The 26,840-nt window shown below is 35.8% G+C and overlaps 1 protein-coding gene across 2 annotated transcripts; it reads right to left on the minus strand.

Moving 5' to 3' along the window:
- Positions 1 to 238: 238 nt before the first annotated feature.
- On the minus strand, positions 239 to 25,375 carry LOC145583218 (uncharacterized). 2 transcript variants are annotated; one of them, XM_081640403.1, is made up of 24 exons: positions 24,970 to 25,375; positions 24,778 to 24,878; positions 23,707 to 23,917; positions 22,403 to 22,484; positions 21,504 to 21,780; positions 18,872 to 18,977; positions 18,611 to 18,747; positions 13,684 to 13,857; positions 10,246 to 10,439; positions 9,992 to 10,135; positions 9,810 to 9,898; positions 9,016 to 9,163; positions 8,736 to 8,791; positions 7,484 to 7,542; positions 6,264 to 6,427; positions 4,917 to 5,107; positions 2,877 to 2,934; positions 2,701 to 2,773; positions 2,448 to 2,549; positions 2,014 to 2,110; positions 1,836 to 1,946; positions 1,492 to 1,751; positions 1,243 to 1,383; positions 239 to 693 (listed from the first exon to the last, which is right to left on the minus strand). In XM_081640403.1, exons 1-24 carry the CDS (start codon positions 25,121 to 25,123, stop codon positions 511 to 513), a joined length of 3,312 nt encoding a protein of 1,103 aa, XP_081496529.1. In that variant the 5' UTR covers positions 25,124 to 25,375; the 3' UTR covers positions 239 to 510. The 2 variants fall into 2 exon arrangements, with proteins under 2 accessions (XP_081496529.1, XP_081496530.1); XM_081640404.1 differs by lacking the exons at positions 24,778 to 24,878; positions 24,970 to 25,375 and having other exon boundaries at positions 22,407 to 22,484; positions 23,707 to 23,767.
- Positions 25,376 to 26,840: the final 1,465 nt, after the last annotated feature.

A 26,840-nucleotide genomic window follows, 5' to 3' on the forward strand; every position in this document is an offset into this window, starting at 1 on the left:
TTGATTAAAGGGTAATCTGAAATGCAACCCACAATGACCACTGACAACCTAGTTTTTGACAAGGTTTGAAGGTTGCGGCTAAGGCAGTGGTGGGATTCCGTGGTGAGTGTCCAAGAAGGCCTAATGATAGCAGTAAGCTTTGTGTGTATTAGTCCCTTTCCCTTTTTCTTCTTTTCAGGGTTAAATAGCCTATATGAACAGTAAAGGGAAGGAGGGTTAGAATTATATGGTCAGGGTCTCAGGGATAAGTAGAGAACCTGCAGTGATCATCAACTGGTGGAGGCATAGGTGGCAGACACCTCCAAAGCCAAAAACTTGTAAAATTACAGGGTTTACGTCTCCGTGAATAAGCTTTTCACAGATTTGCTTATACATCCTACCAGTCATTTCAGTGAGATACTACATGTCTACACTGAAGAGGGCAAAAGTTACAATAACCTTAACTTCATACATAAAAGATATTTACAGGTGTATTGCAAAGGCAAAAATATTCCATAGCAAGAAATTTTTCTATTGAGAAGTCAAGCATACAAGAAGTTTCTGGCATACTTGTCTCAACTGGGGTGATGGATCAGAAGTAGATACATGTAGCAAAATGGATCTTGCCTCAAGTAATTTCCCTGAAATTCTTTCAATCACCGCATCATCACTGGCCATAAGGGATGCCATCAGCTTGGCTCCTGCCATTTTTTCCTGAGAATCAAATCACACAAGCATAAGAGTTCTTAACGAACAAGTAAAAAACTGAATTCATGTAATTAAATTCTAGTCATTACAAAATACTGTAGGAGTTTTTTTTTTTCATTTGACTAGCAAGTGCCCATTCTACAATGTTCATCATTTGCTGAATTTTTTTATGGGCTTTCAGGCAATCCATCCCATATACCTCTTTCGGAAAAAAAAAAAAAAAAAGAATGCAAGAAGAATTTCTATCAGGATACATATATACTTATGTACTCTAAAGAGGTTAAGAAGTGATGCGGGCGAGTAGAAATGAGCAGGCAACAGCATAAACTCAATTGCAGTAGACACTAAACAAGGACATGGAAGAAAATTAATATTTGTTGCTCTCACACTCACACTTTTTTTTTTTTTTTTTTTTTTTTTATCCGAGGATAATCTGCGGTTATTATAATGTTTGTTCTGAGACAAATGACCAGAGAATAAGTTCTTTGTACATTGCTGATTACAAAATAAAGTGAACCATCTTCAAATATCCTTGAGAAGAAATAGACTAGTTACCTGTTCAGCTTCTTTTCTAAGAGAACTGAGTGAAATTTTGAGAAGATCATGTGCATAAGGAACAATTCCCAATTTTAAATGACATGCAGCAGAAAACAGGACCTGAACACAAGCAGCTCTGATCTCTGCATTCTCTATGTCCTGTAATAATTTGTACCGGAGAAGATAGTTTTACCACTTCCTCACAATATAAGTTCAACAAATAAATTGAGAAGAGGATCAACTATGACATCAAACAAAAAAGCAAACCTGAGTTGAAGAAATGAGACATGGAAGGGTCTTTCGTGCAAAAGTGTTTTTGACAGATTCTGGCATTTTTTGGCAAGCACTAATGAGGACATTAGCCATGCACAAACGAAATGAGATGGATATGCAAGTCCCATGTGCAGTATCTTCAACTAGTTTGTAGCGGAGACCAGCTTCATAATTATCCTTAGTCAAATTATCAATGACAAACGAAAGGACAGAGCTTCCAGAGATAAGAGCTCCAGAAGTTTGGATTATTAAGGCTGCAAAAGCACAAAAGCCAATAAGGCTGACATTCAAAGGGTCAAAATGATCTTCATCCCAAAGTTTTTATTAATCTTAATTACCGTTCTGGGTATCAGACTTCTCAGCTGAGCCTCTCACTGTTTTCGGAGCTTGCAATTCCGCGCATATAATTAGGGATAGACAGTCGATGCACCCATGTTGTACTTTGAAAACTACAGAAAGGTTGGAATCTTAAACTCACATCTAAGCATGTAGAAACATAAGGAAGAAAGTGCCTACCTTCATCCCCATCCACAGAAGGCCACAATAGAACAGCTTGCAGTGTTCTTATAATCTTGGTTATGTCGGGATGAGAAGCTGAGTCCCACCCTCTAATCTACCAAATAAGCAAGATGAACAGTTAGCTCAAATTAAAAGCATACCAAGGCAGGAAGGAAACATTTATTACAGTTTCTACCCCATCATCAACCCCACCCAAAAAAAGTGAATCAAAGAGTAGTGTTAGGGGGATTTGGTCATACATTACGACAAAATGATAAGGTACACATAAGATGCACAAGTGAACTGAAGGCTAAGTATACTTCCTATTTCAGTAGCTATACATACAGCAAAACTAAATAGAGCATTAAGAGAAACATTGAAAGGCAATAAAAGCCTCAAAGATGATTAGTACATAAAATGCACAAAAGATAGAAAGGTTGAGAGATATTTACCGACAGTGAGGTGCAAACAGCAAACAGACAAGATTTCATCCGCATGGCATCCTTACTTTCAGCAGTGCGTTGCAAATAAGAAAGAGCGACAGGAAAGAGAATCTGGAGATATACAAAGCAGAGGGTACCAGAGTTCAGCAGGGGGCCAGCAACTAGGGTAGTAGGGTGAAGGCATCTCTTGTATTTTTTTATTCTTTTTTTAAGAAAATAAACAATAAAATGAAATAAGGTAAGCATATGAAATTTTACATACTTGGGGATGAATGCGACCGCAGAGTTCAGCAGCAAGTTTTCTCACATCTTCATATTCAGACTGACTAAAAGCCCTGACAGAAAAATAATAAATGTTAAATTAAAAAGCAGCGATTCCTAAATATTGGAAAGAGAGAGCCATGAGCAATAGCAAAGCAGTACTGATCTTTGACTGACCTGTTAAAGAGGAAAGTGGCAACACATTCATAATCAAAGACATCAATATTATCCGTACCTGGTACCCCACAAATGTTGGTCATGTCAACTCGAAGCAAGATATGGACTTAATAATTTACAAATGCCAGTAAACAGAATTCAAACAAAAAATTAACTGTATTATTACAATATTACAAATCCAAGTAAAAAGAGTGGTGTTGTCACAAAATCAAATATCAAATTCAAAACCCCTCTTATTTCTTCATCTCTTTGAGGATTTTCACCTCTTCACACGATAAATGTAGCCAAATACAAATAAGCAGAGAGAGTCACGTTTATAAAATAGACCACATTGCAGATAAGCAATGATCCCAAATCTATTGAACACCTCAAAACACATTCATATTTTAATGACACTACATGCTTCAGCAGCTCAGCGTCATTTCTATTCAAGGCCAGGAAATCAATATGTCCAGAGCTATTAGTGGCTTTTATGGTACAAATGACAAATCTACACCCTACCTAGTAATTCTAGTTGCTTTTTGTTTGCAGTTCAATCACAAAAGAAATGCCACCCAAGGCCTTACTGACCCTTCCTAATAGATTCAGAATCTTCACTGGAGTTGGCACCTAGAAGGAAAACCTAGCTCAGCCAGATGGGAGCATCATGGATGTCTTTAAAGTTAGGACAACCTAAACAGCATCTAAAGGACAAAACGCTTTCCACAGTATTGTACAGCAATTATCTAAGTGGAGATATGGCCATAAACAATCTAATTCCTATCAACCCTCACAAAATATGTATGGACCCATAACTGTTAATGTCAGGCCAAACAGAAACATAAAGCTTATAGCAGAACAGAACTTAATTATATTTTTAAGAATTTTTTTTTACATTAACAGCACAGATAAAGGAGTACAAGCAAAAGAGGACAAACAAGTGACTTTTCCCCACAACAATTCAAAAGCCAAAGATATGTGTGAAAAGACCCAGGAGTTCTGAGTTTTGACCCTTCTCTAAAGCCACAAACCCACAATTCCTCATCTGTCTAATCTGGTTTGATAATTTCTCCTGAATTGACAAAACTTTGACCGTATTTGTCTATTAATATATAAGCAAAAACACTATGAAGTAGGGTCTTGTCAGAATTCTCGCAATGGGTTATTTCAAAATACCTAATTTTCATAATAGTAGGAAATTCCAAACATTTGGCAATATGTAAGCGTAAATAAGAAGATAAAGTCTAGTCTAAAATTTTTGTGGCCTTATAACAGGTATTAAGTTCCTAAAATAAGGTAAAAGAGCGTAGCCTAAGACTCACTATTAGCACAACAAAGCAAGTCATTAGTGTTAATCTCCCTAATGCCAAAGTTGCCACAAAAGCACTCGCCTTAAGAGGCACCCTGGCTTTTTAAAAGAAGTTTGATACTGACAAAACTGGAAAAGGAGGGGGTTGGTTCAAATAATTGAGAAAAAAAATTGCAAGAGAACGTCTCCGTAAATCACTTGTCCACACATCATCCAATTCACCAAACTGAAAATCCAACAACTCTAGGTCGAAGAGTGAGCTCCTCTAACTCCCTATCATTCAGAGGTCTCCTCTCCAAACAACACCCCGAAAAAAGGATATGACGGTCATCCCTTACCTTGAACCTCACTAAAGTGGAGAATAAATGAACACCTAGGACAAAGATGTGTCACTCTAGTAGCCACTTTTGCAACCCATCTATATTGGTGCAACCCGTATTTGCTCTTGATAAATCAATGAAAAAAGGACTGAGAATCACGAGAAAAAACCAGAACCAATTTCCCACGAGTGCAATATTTTTTGGCAATACTTTCCTAAAGCCTAAAATATAAGTATACAAGAAATTACAAAAGAAAGAGGGAAAAATAAACCCATAGATCACTGTCCCTGCCTTCATACTCCCATTTGTAGGTACATAACCACAATCAGATCCTAAAGCAGAATCGAAAACAACCCTAACCACCTTTGTCCACTTAATTAAACTCTAATTGCCTTTTCTTGTTGTCTAGAAAACAAAGAATAGAAAACTTACCATTTGCAACACATTGTTTTAAAGCCTGACCATACATAGTAATACAGTTGAAGTCATCGAAAACCCGCAGAGGAAGCACTTTAATTATAAGTAATGGGCAGAGGCGATCAAACAGCATGTTTTCCACTCTATCTGAGGCATCATTCTTACAGGTCTTTTTATCTACTGTAGCATGTATTGATCCAATCATCCTGTTGGGGAGCAAAATCAAATTTATCAGCATCGAACACTTTTAGAGAATCAACCTAAAAAAAAGACAACAGATCCCAGAATGCACCAAACAATAATGTCACTTTCTGGCAACCATTCAAAAGTATCAAACATTGAGAACAGAACACACTTAAACATTATAAAGATATGGGTTGTTAAACATAGTCGTTGAGGATTTAAGCATCAGAAACATATTTCTTAAGGTATTTATTGATAAAATCAAGAATCATTAGGTGTAATAAATGTTTGCTATCTCTACTGTGGGAAAATGTCTATCAATTAGACAGATCCCTAACGGCTATGTCCAACATTTTCCTAAAACATACCACCTTATGAATATTTAATAAAACAGTCTTGCAGAACTAATGAGTCCATCATTGTACAGCAGTGGTGAATCATAAAATATGTTCACAAAACCACAAAATTGAAGCTATTACGAAACATTTGCTATTAAGATTCTATTGATTCGATGGATGGAAAACATTTTCAAAACAGAACACAATTACAGATGAATTTTTCCCCACCCCACCTTTGGGGAAATAAAAAAAATATATCAACAGATAAATGCTTGTGTATTGACTCTAGATGGAGCCTGCAGATACATTTCATACAAGAAATTTTTTGGCTACAATATTTCTATACAAGTTTAATTGTCCCTGGTGATGTGCAAATATTGCATATCACAAGTTTGGAATATACCTTTACATGTACAATATGTATTTATAGACATTCAAAAATTCCTTCATCTCCCATTTTACCTCTAGGCTTAACAAACCCAGTCAAAGACCAACCAGGTGGAATTCATATAAGATATTGTGATCCACAACATCACCTCTTGTAGAATTTCAGCAAAAGAAAACATATCACCAATAGAGTACATCCAGCATCAATAATTGATTTTTCAATCAGCCCTAATAAAATTACCAGAAGATGTGGTAGGATAGCACTGAAAGCAGTGTACACTTACTAAGCTATTTTTTAATTAATCTGTCAGGTTATGGTGGTATCTACAAGAGTGTTAAAAGATAATAGCATTCATATTGATGCTGTTTGAGTTTTAGCAAACAACCAACAGTAGCCACAGAAAGTAATCCTTAAAATGAGGAATTGAGGATGAAGACAGAATGGAGTACTTACTCTTCTTGTTTCTGCACTTGTACAAGAATTCGCCCAAGGACAAGGTCTGCAGCGTCTGCCAGATGCTCACTTACACAACTTAAGAATCTAACAAGAATTGCATTTGTTGGCTCAGAAAGCATCTTTTCTACAAGTGGCCCTACCAACAAGTTCCAATCTTGAACCTGTCTCCATAAAAGAATTAAAAATAAAAAACAAAGAAAACAGAAAAGGTTTTCAATTGATGTCTCAAACAATTATATGAAGTACATTATATACACATGCATAGAACAAATTATCTTCCGCCAAAAGAAAACAAAAATTAAGAAATATAATGAATGAGAAATTCTTTGAATTTGTTGGCAATTTAATATACTACCTCCGTTAATTATTATGTGCAACTTTGGGGTATTATTTGTGAGATATAAAATATTTCAAAGTTGCACTTAATAATTAACGGAGGTAGTAGGAAAGATTAACAAGAGTAATCCCAACTATCGGGGTTCTTCTCATTGGATTCCCAATTACAATTTAACTATGAGCACCTTTTTTTTTTCTTTTTTTTTTCTCTTTTTTTTTTTTTTTTTTTTTATAAATCTAATTTGTTATTTTTTAATATATCTTTCCTTCAAAAATAAATAAATAAAACCCTTCCTTCTACCCTAATTCACTAATTGAGTGATTTTCCTCACTACAACTGTCCATCCACCATCACTTCCCACATGACCACCTCTCCATTGCTGCCGGAAGCACACCACAACCCAACAATTTTATTTTTTTGTTAAAAACAAAAAACAGCGCTACCACCCCACATACCTTCCACAAAAACCAACCCTCAACTTCGCAACCACAGCAAAACTGTGCACATCCTCCTCCATCAGGAAACAACATGATGGTCAATCAAGAAAGCTTATTCACGAACCCAATCAACTAATTAAGAAATCATAGCAGATTAAAACCAATCAAAAGCCCCAAAATTATAGCTGCCGCCACTCAAACCACCACGGCTCCATCGTCTACTTCCCTGTGATGAATCAGCAACAAGCCATACAGCCACCACTCAAGGTTGTTTGTTATTCCAGTGAAGGAAGAGAGGGGGGGGGGGGGGGGGAGCAGTCTGTTATGGTAATAAACATGGAAACTAAGACAATCTGTTTATACATTGTGAGCTGTTAAGTTTTTTCAGACAACTAAGCACGATTTTTTTGTAAATAGGATCTCCACTATCGGTGAAAACTTACGGCTTTTGACCACTCTGGAATTAGCCTGAATACTTCATCAGGGTCATATTTTGATGATTCTGCAAGATTGACAAATGTGTGAACGTCAAAAGGAAAATTTTTGAACAGTATTTAAACAGGACCAAACAAAAAAAGTTATTCATCGAGGGTTAGAAACTAGGCATTAAGGTATGATCATAGTGGAACAAAATTTAGGATATAACAGTAAGTGAGCTGCTTGCAGATAAGCTAGTTAAATCTGGTCAGTAGGAAACAGCGCCAGATCTAAATAACATTCCTAATTTGTAGTTGGGGTCTCTGTATTTAGCACTAGGTTTTCATACCACACCCCCACAAAATGGTTACAAAATGATAGGTTTAATTAGCTTTAGGCTATCACTCTCCAAAGATGAAGTTGAAGGGAAAATTCTACAGGACTGCCATACGACCAGTGTTGCTCTATGGTACAGAATGTTGGGCTTCTAAGAAAGAGCATATTAAAAAGATGGAGGTTACGGAAATGCGCATGTTAAGGTGGATGTGTGGAAACACTTTAAGAGATAGAATCAGAAATGAGGTTATTCGCAAGAAAGTAGGTGTGGCGGGCATTGTAGATAAACTAAGGGAAAATCGTCTGCGTTGGTTTGGACATGTAAGACGGAGACCCGAGGGTGCACCGGTGCGAAGAGTGGAAGAGTGGGACCATGGAGGGATTAAACGAGGAAGAGGGAGACCAAAGATGACTTGGTTGGAAGGAGTGAGGAAGGATATGAAGTGCATGGATTTACGTGAGGATGAAGTTTTGGATCGTAAGGGATGGAGGAGAAAGATTTATGTTGATGACTACACGGAATAATCAAACTTGGTTCATGTTAGCCGACCCCACTTTTGGGATTAAGGCTTTGATTGATTGATTGATTGATTGAGGCTATCACTCTCCAACAATGCTTGAGGCCATAACTCTCTAAGCTTTCACAATCCAAATTTCTGGCTACCCTCTCAATATCTCTCTTCTATTTTTGTATTTACATTCTCCATCCCTAGGATGATTCTAGACTGAGCATTTGTCTCATGTGCACAGGTGGCATCACTTGATTCATTGCATATTTTCCCTTAGTACAACATTTGATGACCACTAACATACTAAACTACCCACAATACCCCTCTCCTAAGACAGTTCATTACATGATCACACAATTTTTACAATTTATGTGTTCAAAATGCTATTTTTATAAATTTGCCAGCAGATGAATTACGAAAACAGCAGGAATACCTTCCTTCACGCCTCCAGAACCCTCTTGATGATTGTAATTATTATTGTGGAGGTCGCTGAAAAAGGGAAAATTTTCCAGGTATGAGACACAATTAAAGCATACACATTAACCATTACAATACAACCAATAGCAAGTGATAAAACGATATCACCATTTCAAGGTTCATCGATAAATCAATCAGAATGTCACACTATTTAGCTGCATATAATTTGAACACTGCTTTCAACATAATCTAGAGTCACAAATAAACATCCTGTGACTGTCTCAATTCTAAATTACCTTAAAGAGTCGAGCACCATCCTGATAACCTCAAACTTTGTGTTGTAAAGCCTAAGAACTTGGGCAAATGCATTGATTGCAGCTGATTTCATAGTCCCATCAGTCGTAGAAATAATGCGGACTAGTGCGGGCAACACTAAAGATGGATCTGCAAAAGGAACAGAGTTAACCAAGGATCCAGTTTTTGAACAATAACAACAATCTCAGTAGGGTCCAGAATAATACAACAGACCAAAATCCAACCAAAGCTGAAGGCAAGTTAGGCAAAAGTCAAGAAACCTTTACCAAATATGAAGCACCTTAATGAAATTATTTATAAAAAAAAAATAAAAAATAAAAAAAAATCTATACCATAGACCAGCTGCATCAGCACTAGATTTTTAAAGAGGATACACATTCTAGAGCATATTGTACATCTCTGATCTCATCTGTCGTTCAGGGTTTTACTTAGTTCGTTTATGGCAACCTTTTATCCACTTTTTTATCCATCTCCTACCCCACTTGCTCTCTAGCCACATATTTACTCCATCACTCTTACTTTATCCACCTATTTCTTACAACCACTCAAATTTTACATATGATATAATACCTGCATATCTAAAGTAATTCAATGAAACAAAAAAAAAAAAAAAAAAAAAAAAAAAAAAAAAAAAAAACGGAGGTAGTATGACAAAATTGGCATTTAATGAAAAAGTTTATTTTTGCAAGAATCTCCTGGAAAGTTTCATCATGTTGTGCAAAAGAACCCTTCAAATTCAACTAAGAAAACTAGGAGTTCATGATCTGACACCAACCTATAAGTGGAAGCAAATTTATAGCCTTGGAGCGTATTAATTCATCTTCATCTCTGAGGCAATCCAACAGTTGGTTTGCTATGTCTGGCCTAAAACAGAAATTGCGTTTAACCAAAATAAATGCATAAATATCCATAAAAAATATATAAAAAATGCATCACTAATAAAATATATTGGCATACCAGAATGAACTGGCGGTCACTTTTGTCGAGTTTGATGACAAGCGGATGAGTTCGGAGATGACATCAGCAGCGTTACTCCTCTGAGATATGCTTCCAGAAGCTAACCGTTTAAGGACTTCATTAAGGCACCAATCATCTGAAGTTCTGTAAAATCAACACACAACACTTTACAACATAGATGTGGTGGTAAAGTTGGAAATAGACAATGTAATAGAATGATGATACAAATAAAACTAAGTAGAAGATATTATTACATTGAGCAAAAATCAGCAATGAGAGCAGTGACAGCTCTGGAAGCACCATCGCGCTCATCCAGAAGGCCCAGCAGTGGCATTAAGAGCTCCTTGCAATCTATTGGATCATTGAAACTACTTCCAGCAATCTTAAGGATAACAAACCTAAAGATGCAAACTGCAACATTTACCACATCTTCATCTGCACAGTGAAGCTTCAAGAAGCAGAGAATTTCAACAACTAATTTAAAAACACTAGAGAATAGAGAGCACGGTGAGAGTGAAGACTTGCAAAGTGCCATAATTTACCCAAAACTTCCAATTTCAATTTTCAAAAGCCACAACCAGACAAATTAATGGGATTAAAAACAAAACAAGATCATCCAGAATTCGCAGTAGTCATATATGTGGATCAACTAGCAACACACTAGTTTTACTCTTAGAGCCATTAGAAACCTATTCGGTAGCAAGTGGTTGTAATGATAATGTAGTTAAGTATGAAAAATCTCATGCCAATGTCATGGTAACATAAATTTATTAGCGTTACAAACAATATCAGAGCCATGATCCCAATACTGGGGTTAGCTAAATGAACAAAGAATTAATATCTTGTAGGCTTCAGCGAAGATCATCACCCTCCATGCCCTTTTAGCCCAATTTCATTATATCATTCCCAACTCCCTCTCCATCCAAGTCACCTTTGATCTCCCTTGGCATCTTCTAAGATCCCAACTCCCTACTTTCCTTACCAGTGCATCTTCTGCCCAAACCAACGCAATCGGTTCTTCGTTATTTTATCCTCACTGTCCAGTACTCTAACTTTCCTCCAAATATTTACATTCCTAATATTATCCCTTAAAGTGTTCCACACATTTATCTCACCATATCCATTTTTGCTACTCACATCTTAATTTGATATCTCCTAGCAGCCCAACATTCCGACCCAAATACATCACTGGTCTACAAGTTGTCCAACAAAATTTCCCATGATCCTTAAAGGTATATTATGACTACACAATTATCCTAGTCACTTTCCAAAAACTCAAAGTTTACATATTCACTTGACTCCCTCCAGCAACTAAAACGAAATTTCTAGCACGAATCTATAAACATGTCATTATATATATAATGAGAAGTTTCTTACAATGAGAAGGATTTTATGTGCAAATATTTTGTAATAAATGTGCATATATTTTGAACTTGATGTTAAAAAACATTTAACTGAAATTCAATGTGCATATTTTTTTGTGCATAATGTAAATAAATTTTCGTTTTTCCAAAAAATTAGAAAAAAGTATGTTGAAAATTAAATTTGCACTTAGTAGAAAATATATACTTCCTCCGTTTCTATTTCCATGACTAACATTCCTAAAATGGAAATGTCATATTACTTGACCCATACTATAATTGGTAAGCTTTTGATAAACAAATTATCTAAATACCCTCATAAAGTGCATGTGGGGGACAACTTTTGAGGGTAATAAGGTGAACCATGTACATCAAATACTATTTCTCTCTCCTCTCCTTAAATATTGTGCCAAAGGCTATGGGTCAAGTAAATAGAAACGGAGGAAGTATATTAAGTAGCATGGTAAAATGGAACTTAGTAAAATGGGTAGAATAAAAGAAAACCTCCAAACGAGGTAAAGAAAACCCTTCAAAACAAAAAGTGGGTAAATCAAGATAAAAACACCTCAAAACAAATAGTGGGTAGGACCAAAAAAAAAAAAAAAAAAAAAAAAACCTCATAAAGAGTAAGTTAATCAAGCAATAATAAGTTTAGTTTGGCAAAAATAAGTCTAAGCTCGACCAAAAAAAACCTCGGTTAGGCTAAAAATAAACAAAGTTAAGCAAAAGTTTAATTTTTAAAAAAAAGATCACTTGAGTAAGAAAAAAAAAAAGGTTAAGCAAAGCAAAATAAATAAATAAAAAGTTTGGCAAAAATAAGTTGGGAATCATGGAGCCTTAAGTGATGAGAACAATAAAGGGCCTATTGAAAGGGTGAAAGAAGAGGAAAGAGAAGATTGAGTGATGTCTTATAATGCCTAATACCTATTACATCATACCAAACATTTACTACCTCCATCATCGAAAGTTCTAAACACAAACTATTTAAAAATAAGGCATATTGGAAAGAGGGTGATGGTGTGGTGAGTGGATGTAAGAAAACATTCGGTAGAGAGAGAGAGAGAGAGAGAGAGAGAGAGAAACAGTAAAAAGGTAGGCAGACATAAGAAAAAAGTAGATGAAGTCAGAGATAATGCGTATAAAGGTGATATATAATGGGGGGTGAGTTAGTAAAAGCGGCTTGTCAAAAAAGGAATAAAGTAAGGGGCTTGTCATCTAAATTGGAGCAGAGAAAGTATCAAATAATCTATTAAACCAACTATCATAATATTTTAAGTTTACTATCAAACCTCTAATATACCCCACTAACATAAAATTTTAAGCACCAAATACAATTGTCCTAAAATTGTAGAAGCTATTGTGTCACTTAATCCTGCCCACCCCCATAGTATTTCCATTCCATTTCTGAAGTCACCCATACTACAGCACACCAAGCACATACCACCACACCCAACACCACTTCCCTACTAGCACAATACCAACCACAACCGTCTAACCACCACCACCACAACCACCTTCACCAGCTCCGCTCTGCCACCGCCACCATCACAGCGTCACCCTCACAACCACTATTAGTACCTAGAAGCCACTCATAATAAAATAAACCTCCATAAAACCACACCCCCAACCACCTTGCAACTCTATAGCCACCCTTCCCAACCACCCATAATCACATCCCACTCTCTCAAAACAACCTACCCATCCACCCCCACCCACCCACTGGAAAAACCTCCCCCTTCCACCGAAGAGGCCCAACCAGCACCCAAACCCACAACCCTAAAATTTTGGAAAAAAAAAAGGGGGAAGAGATTAAAAATAGGAAATTACCTTTCTTTAATCGTCATTTGTGGCTTTGGACGACTAAATTTGACCATATTTTCATGGACGAATTTAAGCATTAAAACCTCAAATTTGAGCTTTAATGGTGGTTATAAAACAACAAAAAAGAAGGAGAAAAAGGGGTGGCCAGGAGGCAGCGACGGGGACGCCGAAGGCGGCAGTGGCAAAGCAAGGCATCACCATAAGAATAGACGAAAAGGGTGTAGTGCAATGATGAGAAAAGAAAGAAAGGTGAATGGCCAAACACTATCAAACAACTCTATCAAAGGGTTTTTCTTTTCTTTCCTTTCCTATCCCTTTCTTAATTCCATTCCCTCCACCCCGTGTTACGCAAACGCCCCGTAATAGTGTTAAGAACTTTATGAAAAAAAAACTTCAGAAAAAGGAGGTATTCTAAGATAGAGGAAAAGCGAAAAGGGAAAGGATATAGGAATTGAAACAACAATTTAACATACCTCTCACAAATATAGGGTTTACAAGAATACATCTTACCAGTGATAAAAGAGCACGAGAAATCCGTTGTCCATACAAAGATGTTGTACTTTCCAGAAATTTTTGGTCCAAACGACCCAATAAAAGGGCCAAACAATTTAAGAAAAACTTCATTGTCTCTACACAGCTATCTTTGTTTTCCACATGATCCTTCAGATTATCCTCTGAATAAAACTGCATAAATCATGTCAAACAGCCTAATATTACTACAGGTAGGACAAAGCCTAGAAGGGCTAACTGAAGCATGATAAGAGTTAAAGAGGATATTTTCTCCAAGCAGATTTACTGTATATTCTACATCCTGGTTCTGTATACAGTGAGAGACTGACACGCAGAAACAGGATAATGACATTGTGCAGATCATGAAGTCATTATATGTTAATTGCATGCGCACAACATGCATGCAGCTTAAGGAAGAGGGTGCACCGTTTACAGGAGAAAGAGTGTATATACTATGTTCTCTTGTGATGCTCAGACTTGTCATTTTAACCTTGCATACAAGTGTTGACCTTGTCATTTTTATTTTGACTAATTAATGGTTCTCTGATTTACATTACCAAGCACTCCCTCCGTCCCATAAGAGTTCAAAAAATTATGTACGCTAAGATATTTATATGATAATAAGTTGAGATGTTATCAATTACAAGTTTTATTTTATAGGAAAGTGGATGCTTTAAGAAACAGGGTATTTTATTTAATTGACAATTTCTTGAGGTAAAATCCACACACACATACTTCGTATATACAAACATCTCTATTATATATTTATATAAGCCAAGGGTGAGGTGATGGTGTCTTCCTAAAACGGCCACAATACCCTTCATGACCCAATGTTAATGTTGGAAAAAAAAAAGATTCAAGATTTATTCAAGGTGAATTCTTTCAAAGTTCCAAATAATAGACATAATTCAAAAATAAAAATGATGATTGCAATTATTGATATGGAAGCAAATAAATATCTTTAAATCGAAAAATGTATGTAAGTTTTAAGCTTACAATTTTAATATTACTTCAGTAGTAATGTAATTTCAATAGTTATTACTTCCTCCATTATTTTAACATTGCACCACTTGTCTTTTAAGAAAGTTTTACAAATATTGCACCATATCCATTTTAGGAAAAGAAATATTTATGTTCACAATGCACATTCCAATATAACCTTACTTTTCAACACTTGATTTTTTAGTTATGTATACAATCACATGGACAATTTTGTACTTTTACCACTCTCTCAAGGTTTTTTCCACTACCAAAAAACTTGTGCCCAACTCGGCAACTCCTATGCTTCAATAATTAAAGAACGGAGGATATATTAAAATCGATTAGGGGCCGTTTGGTTTACACAGGGTAAACGGAATGAAATGAACAAAGGGAAAGAAAGAGAATGGAGTGAAATTACCCAAAATTTTCTATGTTGTTTGTTTTAAAAACAAAGGGAAACACTATCACCAACCCACAACCACCACACAACCACCTAATTTCTTCACTTCCCACCTTTTCCAGCCACCCTACCACTCGCCGCATATCCCCAACCACTCGCAACCCTTCGCTGCCGCTCCCTTGCCCCTCCGCCGCTCTCCGCCCTTGCACAGCTCTCCCCTCGCCCGTAAAACCTTCCCCAACCCGCAAAAATCCTAGAAACAATTCCCTCTCCCCGCATAGCTGCCAGTTCTCCCACCGCCCTCGAGGGTGGCCGACGGTTTTTACAGGGAGGAGGAGATCGAGATTTCTAGGGTTTTCGAGGTAGGGGAAGGTTTTCGAGGGGAGGGGAGGGGTTTTTGGGCGGCGAAGAAGGGCGACGAGAGGAAGGTGAGGTGCTGCGAGGGTAGCTGGGTGGTCGCTGGGCGGTGGGATGGTAAGGTGGTGGCTAGAAAGTTAAAGAAATGAGCTACTTGTGCGGTGGGGGAAGGTTTTTAGGGGAGGGGACCGCTTACCGGTCGGCGGCGATGGTCGGGGAAGGGGAGACGATGGCGGTGGAGGTGCAACTTGGTGACAGTTGGGTGGTGGCTAGTGTGGGTGTGGTGGTGGAGGGGTGGCTAAGGAAAGGGAATGGAAAAGTCTAGGGGGTGGGGAATCAAGTTGGAAGGATTTGGGGTAATGGAGAGGGAAAAGGGAATGAAAAAAGTGTCTAACAAACAACAACAAAGGGAATCGGGTAAGTTGATTCACATTCCCTTTGATGAATACCCCTAACCAAACGGCCCCTTATTATATTTCTCAAAATTTTAGCAAAACAATTATATTCTTCCTATATAAAGACTTTGCAACGTTAGTTTAATTGGCTAATCATTCATTTTGTTTCTCGGTTATAAATTATTTCATGAAAGTTAATGAAGATACCAAATTAACTATCCCATTGAAATAAAATATTTAAACCACTTGATTAAACATTAACCATATTTGACAAACACTCAAATTAAATTTTGTAATCTTTGTATGGGTAAAAACTAGATACTCCCTCCGATTTTTTAAAATGCATCACTTTGACTTTTGCACTAGTCATATACAATGTTTGACTTTATATTTTTACTATTATAAAATAAATAAATGTTATTATATAATACATCATTAGATTAGTCACAATGTATATTTTTATGGGTTAATTTTGTTACAATTTTTACTAATAGACAATTATAAATATTATTGGCCAAAATTACGGCTTGTCAAATATGTTGGTCAAACTAATGCATTTAAAAAAAAAAAAAAATAGAGGGAGTATGTTATTAAATTTTGGTAACAATTTTTTATATAATTTGGATTATGATATCTTATAAGCTTACTCAAACTCTTTCTAGGAATTTATGAGTACAGAAGAAATTATTGTATTTTTTACGTTTGTATACTTAGATTTGCAACTACGTTAATAAATAGGAGAAATCCACAATTTAACATTTCAAATAACAATTTAGACTATACAGTATGGTACTACATTCGTGAAATGCAAGAAAGGCCACAAAATTATGTGATTTACCCACAAGGAAATATAATGTCATATTCTACGGTGAAGGCAATGTATGATTTCCTTTAATGAAATCGATGCAAAATTTTGTGTAATTTTCGAAAAGGTATTTGTTGCAATAGGCACTATTATTGTACATGAATTATGAATTGTATGAGAACAAAACACATGCGTTATTGCCAAAAGAACTTCACGCACGTGAACAAACGCGCACACACTCTCCAATTATGTTACACCCACAGACCCACTACATATAATATATGGACAAGATATGTGGCAAGGAGATCAATCCAATTACGACATAATGACATATCATTTTGAATTTATCTATTTAACTCCCTCTCTCTCATCCTTTACCTAACTACCATAAATCCAATGATTAATTTACATGACTAATTTTTTTCTAAAAAACTAGAACTCTCCCTATATCCTTTCTCTCTCCACCCATTTTCATACTCTCTCCTCTGTTAGGAATTCTTGCTAATATTAGTTATTTTCCTAGGTCCATTTTAAAGAAAAAGAAATTGATGTATCTATAACATATTTCCAATGTATCTACATATCTTTATTGGACTTTGAATGTATCTATAATGTTCTTACAATTTACCTAGAGTGTTCAAAACAACTATAGCTAATCCAATTTTGCAGAACTTTGACCTTGTAAGTCTTGATCTCTAAATTTATCCAACTTTATGTCATCCTAATATTTGTAATTAAAATCTTCTGGTAAAACTTTGCAAGGAGTCAGCCTAGGCCCATAATCACTTATGCTCGCAGGAAGGCTAAAAAGAATTCTCCAGCAACTTGATGCTGAGGTGGAATTCGGTTATGAAGTTTGTTAGTGGGTTTGGGGTAATGTGGTAATTTTGGGATTAGTTTGTTATTCCTTCTTAGCTGTAGAAGCTGCTGGCATCTGATTATAAATAGGGGACTTGTAATAGGAGATGTTTATCCAGAAATTTGTAGTGAGAAGATTTGGGAGAGATTTCCTTCCTCTCGAAAGAAGGAGAGTTGTATTGTTGGTTACTCTGATTATCAATACATCATATCATCAGTTGCTATATTCATCTTCTGTGTTGCGAGTGATACTCTGTTTTGATCTCAGTTCTTAGCAAAGTTTTGACACAAATCACTAACTAAAGCGTCATGAAAACAGAGCATTTGTAATTTTTGACCAACATAATTTATATTATACTACCTTAACTAGGTACTTAATTTTCTTTTGTGATTGTTGAAGTTTTGATTTGGGTATTGATGGTTTTGATGGCTTAATGGGTATCACCGTATCATATATTAGGAAAGAGGGGATATAATTTTACAAATAGTGTGTGTTAAAATTAGGTTGGATTCAAATTAAAATTAATTTTGAGTGTAGGATGTTGTTGGTTACTTGGTTATAGCTCCTTCATAAAATTACTTATTTTGAGTTATACTAATGATAATTCTTTCTCACCCTTGTCATCTCTACACCTCTATAGGACTTTGATGATTTTTCATCTAGTTTTGATGTATTTATAGTATCCGCAATGTATTTGAGAGGATCCAACGAGAATAAGTCTACGTGATTAAGTGAGTACACTTACATATGAGAATAAATCCAGGAAGGATTAGAAGAGATCTACGACCTAGATTAGCCGTGTCCAATATTGGCAAATTTGTAAATAACAATAATTTCATTGCCAAAAGTAAAGACTTGGATATATGTAAGTTCATGAAGAGCTTGACGACATCAATACAAATTAAAAAACTTTACAAATCCAAAACTGACCTTTGATTGAATGATCTCAATTATCAATTAAAGAACCCATCACACAACCATACACTAATTGAGCTATTAAAACCAAGCAAATCTTCCTACTCGTTTAGATTAGTGACGATTTCAGAATACTAAGTTCAGCTTGAACAGTCATATCAGCATAACCTTTGATTTGCAGCAAAATAAAGAAAGTCAAGAAACAATAAACAAACCTCGATTCCAGATAAATACTGTTCTACTAACTCATTGACACGTTGGTAAAACTGAATGTCTTCTAGAAGAGATAGCATACTGTAATGTTTCCAACAAGAGGAGAGAAGTAGTACTCCAGTTGTTTCAAATTGAGAGCCTGTTTACATTTAACAGACTTAGAATCAGATACAAAAAAAAAAAAAAAAAAAAAGCAAATACAAAATATGTAGTAAAAAAAAAAATAATGCAAAGGGTTTGAAAGCAGAGATGGTACACCAGACCTGACTCATGACCCTCAAGTCGAGTGCTATTACTCTCTATCTGCTGCAACCACTTAAGAACTTGCCCTAATCCTTTCGCATGTAATGTCCGACTCTTTTGGCTCCACTGCACATATAAATAAACAGCATTGCATCAACAAAAGGCATCACATCACAAATATCTATCAACACGAATATTGGACTAAAGGACTGCAGTAATAAACGAAATTGTAGACTTGTATTTATAAAAAGTCATTTTGAATGTATGACCACAATAATGTTCAATAAAAGGTGAATCCCACAATCTAATGTCAGAACGACGATACCTATATGCTGCATGCTAAGATTGTATTTCACAACTGTTATGAACCAACTTAGGGGAGGGGTATTATGGGTAGTTTAGTAATGTTAGTAGTCATCAAATGTATTATAAATAAGGGAAAATATGCAATTAGCCAAGAGATGCCACTTGTGCACATGAGACAAAAGCTCATTCTAGAATCATCCTAGGGCTTGAAACCATTCACATAAGTAGAGAGAGATGAGAAAGGATTAGGCAGGCAATTGGTGAGAGAGTTTTAGGAGTCTTGTTACCTGAAGCCACTAACTTGGAGTGTGGTACAACTGGTACCCACAAGCTACCGATCACTACCTTAGTATTGTTAGTAGTCATAAAATGTGGTATAAATAAGGGAAAATATGCAATGAACCAAGAGATGCCACGTGCACATAAGACAAAAGCTCATCATATTAGGGATTGTAAACATGTACATATATAGAGAGATATGAGAACGGATTAGGCAGGAAGATTATCAGTTTATTCCTATAAGAGTTGTGACCTCAAATCACTATTTGGAGAGTGGCAGCCTAAAGCTTCCGTTATAAGAAATCTTTTGCCTTGTAATAAAACACTCGATCATTCTTCCTAACTCTTCTTACTTCTTTGATAAATCTCGACTATGAGCTTGAATCTATCACAACAACTCACATCATCATAAATAGTCAAAGAACCCACTATCCTCCCTTTTCCACCCTGGCATATTCCCAACCTCCCTCTTCTCTGTGGATGCCCCATTCCTTTTACAAAGAGGCATCATAGATAGCCATATAAGATATGTTGGCAAGGAATGAACAAAAGATATGAGGCCTTTTGACACTTGAATTGTACTGCGTCACAAGATTAGCACCCAATATTACTAATACAATTACACTTCTACGATAAGTTTCTTAACCAAAATTATCCGGTGAGATTTAAGGGAGGGGAGGGGGCTTGTAGCAAAATGTTAAACCTAGCAAGCTTTTACCTGGCCAAAAATGACCCAAAAAAAGACCAAACTAAATTGGGCTTTGAACAAAAAATTATGACAAAAACCCAGGAGAGAAACATTATGCTACATACTTACAAACGATACCAAATAGGCCATTCACAAAGTTTAAGTATGAATCTATGGCTGCAATGGGAATGTCGTATACTAGGGGAATTTATAACACCCTAACTATGTGTTTCTCACACAAGAGAATAAGACTCAGACCTAATTAGTAAGCAAACCCTCCTACTAAACAACCAGATCTTTTTTTATAATCTTACAAGATCATTTCAATGCTCCTAGATCATTGAAATCTATTGCCTATGGTTTTCTCTTTAAGAAGTAGAAATAAAACTGATAGTACCAATTTTGAGACAGTTTCACAACCAACCACATAGGAGGAGGCATAAATGATGGAAATAGTGATCCAAAGGATAGGAGGAGCAAGCAATAATCAGATACAAGCTTGCTTTGGCTCCAACCAGTTTAATGATTTCTTTAAGTTTAAGGGAATCCCAAATAGTGGATGATGAAATATTAGGTTCAAAGGTCTAATAATTAACAACTGTTTGCAGTACTCCAGAAGTCCAGGGAGAAAAGTGTACATGGGGTGTGCTGTGTGCATTTGGGGTGTAATACCAGCACTCCTTTCCTATAACTGGAGAATATTTTCCCCATGATACTTTAATTTTCAATGAATTTAAGACACAAGTAGCATAAAGGAGTCCACACTTCACATAGTCCTTAAAAAATAGTGCTTTTTGACATGATAGCAGCTAGCCACCACCATCATCACCTAGTACATTCAGACTCAAAGTACAACTGAGCTAACATCAACAACCAATCTCTACAGCAGTACAAAGCAGTCTAATTTTAAATCACAGCACCTTATATATCCAAACAATTATCTATTACCTAAGGTAGGTCTTCCTAACCACAGCTCAAACTAATACCATAGTGCAGTTATACAATCCTAAAGCTGCACATTTAATTTTTCTTCAAAAGATTATATCATGGTTGGCAGCTTTAAGCTTAAATAACCATTGAGTGATTTTACTTCAAGAATATAAAAGAGAGACTAGTTACTTAAGTCAGACTGCAAACCTCACCATCCAAATTTTATTAACACTAACGTTACTCAATTGTATTTGAAAATAATGACATTTTTGCAGATGCCATGTTCAGTCACAAATTTCATCTCTGTTTATCACTTTTTTTTTTCTTTTTTTTTTTGGAAATAATTACTTGTAGCAACAGATGGCACAAATTGTCGATTGCAGTATAACACTTTCTTCAAACAGAAACAAATTTCGTAAGAAGAATACAAGGCTGAGTTGTAAACATACTGACTGAAGTTTCTGAACAAGAACAATGAGTTGATCCAAATTCTGCCAGAGCAACAACCTTCCATCAATGCTGATGGAGGCTTCAAAAGACATATTATTTTGTTCCACCTGCTTCTCTTCAAAAATGCTGATTGGCTTATTAGGTTTAAATGCTCCTTTTTCATTTAAATTGCCAGACTCCAATAGTTTTTGGGTCAACGCTTCAGTGAGAACTAATATACAATCTGCAGCAGCTGCTGAAAGCCGAGTTGGCAGTTCAAAACCATCCTGCAACACACTAAAGGTGGTATAGTTAAGTGACACAATATGTATACATAAATACACTATTGTTTTACTTAAGATTAAAACAGCTAACGCCATCAAATTCGAAGGACTACAGTCTAATGGAACTTCAGTGAGCAAGGGAAGTTAAGTGGCATCCCTTAACTTTGAAAGCTCTTAGCAGTCCACATATAAAATGAGGCAGATGCAAAGTATAAAAAAGCTCAAGGCGCACTAAAGCGAGAGGGGTTCTGCAGCTCCTAGGTGTGCCTCTTTGAAGTGAGGCGCACTATATGGCCAGTTAAAAAAATTTGGCTGAAGTTTGGTTCAGGTGCGCCTCATATGTGCTTTGTGTGCTTTTGGTGCACCTCGTGCGCTTTTTGTTCGCTTAACCAAAAACGCCTCGTCTAGACCAAGTTAAGCGCATACCCCTCATCGCCTTGCGCCTAAGGCACGCTTTTTAATACGCTGGGCAGATGCATATAGAAAACTGTAGTAGTTAAATAGGAGAAATCCGAAGGCTACACCAATCTGTGCCGGACAGATACAGACTTTCCATTCATCAAATGAAAACTGATATGTAAATTATGACACCAGCAGTACATTTAATCCACAATATGCAATGGTGAACAACATACCTACCGTTTTTCACCATTACTGAAAGATGTCCAATACTCGATGAAAGGATCTTCAATAAAGCTTGATGGTTAGATTTGAAACCTGGGATGGAGAACATAAATAAATAAATTAATTAAAGTTAAGCAAAATACAACTTCAACTACATAATACCTCCAATTCACAATAGATGCAACGTTTTGAGTTTTGCAATATTCATTCATTAACTTTAACTACACTAATGAGAAGTTTATTAGAAAGGATGAGATGGATACATGTGCAAAGTTTTTTTCACAGATTATGCACTTTTTATTTTTTTTTTTTACATTAAATGTACAAAATTGACTTACAAGTTGTTAATTTTTTTAAAAAAATTTGCACAATTAGTAAAAAATAGTTGTAAATAAAATCCTTCTCATTTTAAGAAACTTTTCTATAGTAAGAAGGAAGAGAAGGATTTTAAGCGCATAAATTACATTTCAATTATCATCGGTTTCACAAAATAATACAAAAGTCAAAACAATGCTCTATTGTGAAACGGATGTGGTATTAATTTTCCAATTAGCTAACCTATAAAAAGTAAGCCCGTTTAAATTTGATTATAAATGCCCGTTTAAATTTGATCTTACTCAATTATTAAAAGCTTGTATATATTATTGTAGCTTGGCTCAAGCTCTATCTCGAATTAAACGAGCTACTTGTGAACTAAGCTTGAAAAACAAAATACCTAAACGAGCCAACATAAATCTCGGTTCAGCTCGAGCTCATCTATATCATATTAAGCCTAAGTCAAAAAGGCTAATACTCTTCATATTAAGCCTAAGTCCACTATCCAGCTTTTTATTAACCCGAATTATAGCCAGTAGAAAATTACATTAAACACCATAAAGACAGTTATGAAAAGATACAAAGTCACACCTAAAAATAGTTCTTTGATGGGACAAGAATGCATCAGCTCCCCCCCCCCCCCCCCCCGTGAGAATGACATAAAGGCAGAGAAAAATGACAAATTGGGGAATGTAGCCTAAATGTCTCAACAAATTGATTTTCATACATAACTCCAAAGCTATAGTTAAAGTTGGAATATGAATAGTGAAATAAGTCAAAATGTGTCAATTATTATGGAAAGGAAGGAGTAAATGTACTATTAACATTTCAATTAGCACATAATAGATAAAGGATCTAGGAAATGCAGCGCTATTGTCATCAAAAGTAAGTTATCATACAGCTCAACCTCTCTACTATAAAAAGTATAAATTTAATGATTCAATTCACTCGGTAAGCTGGCATAAACTAATAACACTTTTTTTATGTAAAAAAGACTAACCATTCTTTGAAAAGATTGTCATTTTTGTATCATACATTACAAGCGAGCGTACAACCTTGCACCAGCCAAGTGTAATATATCGATCTTCCCTCCTTGATATAATATTGACAAGATCCTTAGCAAGTGGCAAAAAAAGAGCTTCATCTTGAAATAGCCAGTACAAGAGAATCATTGTCTGATTGGGATGCTTCGACTCCTTGCACCTCAACAGCTGCACGTGAAATAGGGTAAAGATAAATCAAAGAATCATTTCCAAAGCCCACAACATATGTGTAAAAGATTAAATTTTTGGAACAAGTTTGTTACTAGAACAAACACAAAAGTACGAAACATACACTCAACCAGAACCAACAAACCATAGTTCATCCGAGGTCAGTTATTGATCACAGACTCAGCAAATTGCAACTAACCGAATAAAAAATGAGTAGCCTACCTAAGGACTGCCAACATATCAATCGGAAATGCAGAATGAATATGTCATTAATAATGCACCAGGCCACCAGAAGAATCACTTCCTTACAAACCAAGTGAGCATTTCATTAGTAAAGTAAACTATAGAGAAAGTCCGTCAATCGAAATCCCAGCACTTACAATTCTGTGTGAGGATCAACTCCGTAACAACTTACACAAGCCTCACCCTAATAACCTTCTAACTCAATAATACCAATATTCTTCTCTCACATAGCATTCAAAATTTGACAGATACAGACACAAAACACCTCCATCTCACAACAATTATCAATCACTTTCACTATAAAACTGCTTAGCCTCTTCTCTGCAACATTCCCGTTCTTTTCCAAACCACTCCTAAAGTCGCCAAACACAACCCTTAGCAGGACAGTCACTAGGCCATCATCAGCTTAATAATCACACAATACAATCTGAATTAAATTTGCTAGAGCATTCTTTATTTTCACAACTATAGTAATCACATTACTTTCTACCATCCATATGACACCAATTTCATTGTCCGAGTCCATAACACGAATCACAATTTTCAATCAATTCAAGAATAATCAAAAAGAGAATTAAAATGCAAATATTAAACTCTGAAGATATAAAATACATTACATTTTCAATCATAGGAATAAGAACTTCGTCTAATGGCTTTTCTTCATCAACAGCGTCTCTCACATACTTGTTCAAAACACGCAGAGATTCATCTAGTGTAACTGAAAACACAAAATAACAACCAAATCATCAAAATTCATACAAAATTCCAGAAAAAAAACGAAATAAATAAATAAATTCTATTAATGTTACCAGCAAAGGTTGATTTTGGAGCTTCGCCGAGTTTAACAATGGCGTCTTCAAGTTTCTTCGGTCGAGAGGTAAGCAGCGTGTTCATTACTCGACCAACCATTGAAGAGGTCATTGAATTGGATTCTGATTGCCATAAAACTGGTTCGTCTTCCATTGATAAGCAGGTGGCAGAAATCAAAGGTTAGAATTTGGAACCCTAATTATGCTGATAGTGCTGAATTTGAAAGCAGCGAGGGAAAGTTCTGGAGATTGGAAGATGGGGAAGGTTGAAGAAAGAAGAAAATGTTAGTCCGGTCTCCGGTGGCTATAATATAATACGGAGCAACTATTTGTTCAGAGTTCAAAGTACTCCCCGTACTCCATACTTCCCTAGAATTTAGAAATTTTAAAAGGATTTGTTAACGAACGCCCGGTACGATGAATAATGTATGTGGTTCCAGCGCAATTTGCAATACCCATATATTACTTTTGGATTCATGTATTATGGCCTATTTTCATGGACTTGTTAAGTCTTACTTTTGATCCATATTTGGCATAACTATTGTGGCTTCTCTTAGAACATTTAGATGGGATATCTTGCGGCTAACAAGTGACCAAGTAAGGCAGCTTGTAGCTGAGCATATCATACACACAAAATAGAGAAAGAGTGAGGTTTCTTGTGAAGAGCTTCCAACTTCGGATTTTTTTGGGCAACCTCTACAAAACTGGTTGTTGTCGAAGTTCTCAGCATTGGATCGTGCTCAATTTTGACAGCTTACTCCTGACACCAAAGGCTTCATTTTGGACAATTGGATCGTCGTTTTGAAGTCTGGTTTGGTCAGAATTGTCTTCGGACAGAACTGTTGTCTTTTGGGTGAATTCTACTTTTACTCTCTTAATTTCGATCTCTTATTGTTTGTTATTGTTGGTGGGTTGTTAAACCGTGTGTAGACAGATTCGGGTTTATTTTACCCCCAATTATCATTAAGAGAAGCTAGGGTGAATTCCTTAACTAGTCCCATGGTTTTATCCTTCACATCGAAGGGGTTTTCCACGTATAATCTTTGTGTGTTGATGATTGTTGTTTCTTCCAATTATTGTTGGTATTATTATACTTTTGCTATTGCTTAATTATTGTCTTGGTTGTGTTAGTTTGGTTGTGTGAGAATTTGGTTTGATTGGATTGAATTTGAGTTGATTGTCTTGTGTGTGACATAATAGATGTCGTAGTGATCCCTTTCCGATCCCTACAAATAATCCCTTAAAATAGTTCACAAAATAGTACTTGTACTAGTTCACAAAAGGTTAATTATTTACTTTTAGTATCTCATCCCATACTCCCGGGACGTTCTTTAGCATTTACCGCTTAAAATTCAACTTGGTATCATACTTCCAGGTAGGCTAAAATAATCTCATTTTCTATATTTTTTTTTAAAAAAAATCTCATTTTCTTAACCCAAAAATTAAGTAAGGAGTATTCGAAACAAAGAACAGCTTCTAATTAGTACAATCCGAAAACCCGAAAAATTAATCAACCATCAAAAGCAATCCTGCCTCCCTTCCTCCCCTCCAAATATGCAGACATCAAGATATTGATCTATAATCATGAACATAAAAAAAACATTCAAAACCAAATTCTATATTCAGAAAAATTCATACACCCGAAAAATTAAAATCGAAACCAAATCCAACACACTATACCTAATTCTGTTTGTCAACAAAAAAACGGAATTATAAAGTTTAAGCTAGGGAATTTGTCGCAAACACAACATACTTCATTACTCTGCAAACATCACAAAAAGCAACACAAACTTCTAATTTTCACAAAACCAGACCAAAGTCAAAAGCTTAGAGAAAATAAACAAGAAAAACCATAAAACCCCACATCATAT

Source organism: Chenopodium album, chromosome 15, assembly GCF_948465745.1.
Source record: "Chenopodium album chromosome 15, dcCheAlbu1.1, whole genome shotgun sequence".
NCBI lineage: Eukaryota > Viridiplantae > Streptophyta > Magnoliopsida > Caryophyllales > Amaranthaceae > Chenopodium > Chenopodium album.

Coding starts and splice junctions, on each gene's coding strand:
- LOC145583218 (XM_081640403.1), bottom strand. CDS start 25,123: ATGGAAGACGAACCAGTTTTATGGCAATCAGAATCCAATTCAATGACC. Junction 22,485..23,706: donor GACAATCTTTTCAAAGAATG/GTTAGTCTTTTT, acceptor TCTCCATCCCAG/GTTTCAAATCTAACCATCAA. Junction 10,136..10,245: donor ATTGCTGATTTTTGCTCAAT/GTAATAATATCT, acceptor TTGATTTTACAG/AACTTCAGATGATTGGTGCC.